Source organism: Medicago sativa, chromosome 5, assembly GCF_051527215.1.
Source record: "Medicago sativa cultivar Bolivia chromosome 5, Bolivia_mono, whole genome shotgun sequence".
Lineage (NCBI taxonomy): Eukaryota > Viridiplantae > Streptophyta > Magnoliopsida > Fabales > Fabaceae > Medicago > Medicago sativa.
The window spans coordinates 56,072,938-56,075,038 of NC_140753.1; the positions used below are offsets into that span (position 1 = coordinate 56,072,938).

Consider the following 2,101-nt stretch of genomic DNA (forward strand, 5'->3'; position numbering starts at 1 on the left):
AATCACTCCACAAACACACCCACACCCATTATTCCCAAATTCTATTCACAAGAAATAATATAAAAAAATGTAGAATAAAATATTTAACATACAAGTCTCCTACCTAAATTTTCCCTACTATAATGCATATAAATGAATTTAAAAATATTCAAAAATTAAAATATACACAACTACTTTAACCATTTCTCGAAGGAAGACTAAGAAACCTAAAATCACATACAATGTTAGACCAACCTAACATAATCTTTACACCAAAAATTAACAAAAACTAATTAATCTAACAATTAAAAAAAAATCTAATTCTCATTCAATTTTTGATTTCATTATTATTAGGAAAACAAGAAGGGCACCTAAGAAGACCATTCTCATTACAAACATTACAAACTTTAAATCCAGCTTTATCATTATACACCTTTCTACTCCCATTACACACGTTACATAGAACAAACCTATGACCAGCACACACGTGGCATTCAATTGGATCCACTACAGGCAAATCTTCTAGCATTTTCTTAAGCTCTCCAATCTCGTGCATTGATCTAATCTCTTCACCTCCACCGATATATTTTCCAGCTATAAAAACACGTGGCAATGATAAACCGGTTTGACCGGTTCGACCCATAATCCGGTTCAGTTCGGTCAAGAAAGACGAATCCATCGACACGTCGCGTTCGTCGAGATGAACGTGGAAGGCGCGTAGGATTGTGAGTGCGCTTTTGCAGTCTTCGAAGATTGGTCGAACCACGCGCAGGCTTGTGAAGTATATCACTACGCGCTGTTCTGTTCCTCGAAAATAAATGGGTTTTGGAGGGGAAGGTGGTGGAGTTTGTTTTTCCGGCGCGTGTGTGTCATTGTGTGGTGGGTCTTCGGGTTTTCCGGCGCGTGGGAGTTTGAGGGGAGATGACCAGGCACGGAGGAGTGTGTTGGCGAGAAGGACGCGTTGGAAGACTTGTTTTGTTGTGGGTTGTGAAGAAGGTAGTGGTTGTTGAGGTGGTTCTTGAAGAATAAGGGTTTGAATGTCTTTGAAGGAAGAACAAGAGAATGAGGATGAAGAAGATTTGCTATGAATCTTAGATGTTGATTTTCCCCACGGTTTCCACATTGAATGTGGGAGATTGAAAGTTACTATCGTTGTTGTCTTTGTTGTTGTTCTTATGTTTTTTTTTCCTTCTTTTTTCTCTTGGTTCAATTTTTGTGGGAAATGAGAAATGGGTTTGGAGAAAGGATGATTTTTTTGGTTGGAGGTAAGGTTTTTGGATGAAAATGGGGGAATTGGGAAATTGGGTATGAGGAAATTAAGTATGATTTTTTGGGGTTTTTTTTTTTGGAGGAGGCAAAATGGGGAAATTTGGGGTTTGTTGTCTAATTTTAATGATGTTTGGAGGTGGGTGAATAGATGGATTGAAAGAGAGGGTTGGATTTGGGTTGATTGAAGTTTAGGTTTTGTTGGAAGTGAATAGTGAATGAGGGGAGAGGTGTAAAAGTGGGTGGTGGTGAATTTGCATGTGTGCAAAGTTTGGGGATGTCCTCTGCTTTTTTATGTTTCTCTTTTAAGCTTTTGCTTGAGACAACGAAACAGAGAGGAAGCTAGAGACCTGAGAAACAATGAGAGAGAAAAATAATTGGAAATTAGGGAGAGGGAAATTGTGTTAGGGTAGAAAGGGGGTAATGAGAGACGGTTGTTAGGTAGTTGAGGGGTTGGCATATTTTGGGGGAAATACTTCCATACATAGTTTTGGTGTCATTGGTGTCATTGGGGAAATCCTGGTCATTGATGTGTGTGGATGTGTGTGTGTGGTGGAGATGCAAGCTATGGCACCAATGGCACCAAAGCTATGGCACCAAAGTGCTACTTGCTTATTTTTAACTATTGGGCTTGATGATGTTCAATAAAGAGGAAGGGGAATATACTTCCATGACATAGCTTGTGTGCCATTGGTGCCATTGGGGAAATCCTGGTCATTGATGTGTGTGGGGATGTGTGTGTGTGTGTGGTGGAGATGCAAGCTATGACACCAATGACACACAAGCTATGACGCCAAAGTGGAGTCCAGAGGAAGGAGGGTGAGAGGACCTTGTTATTACAACTTACAAGCATATG

The 2,101-nt window shown here is 39.9% G+C and overlaps 1 protein-coding gene across 1 annotated transcript; it reads right to left on the reverse strand.

The window, feature by feature from the left end:
* Nucleotides 1-300: 300 nt before the first annotated feature.
* On the reverse strand, nucleotides 301-1,704 carry LOC146923276 (uncharacterized protein At5g39865-like). The gene has a single exon (XM_085716051.1). It carries the CDS (start codon nucleotides 1,100-1,102, stop codon nucleotides 308-310), a length of 795 nt encoding a protein of 264 aa, XP_085572177.1. The 5' UTR covers nucleotides 1,103-1,704; the 3' UTR covers nucleotides 301-307.
* Nucleotides 1,705-2,101: the final 397 nt, after the last annotated feature.

Bases quoted from the DNA above. Each gene is read 5' to 3' on its own strand.
- LOC146923276 (XM_085716051.1), bottom strand. From the start codon at position 1,102: ATGTGGAAACCGTGGGGAAAATCAACATCTAAGATTCATAGCAAATCT.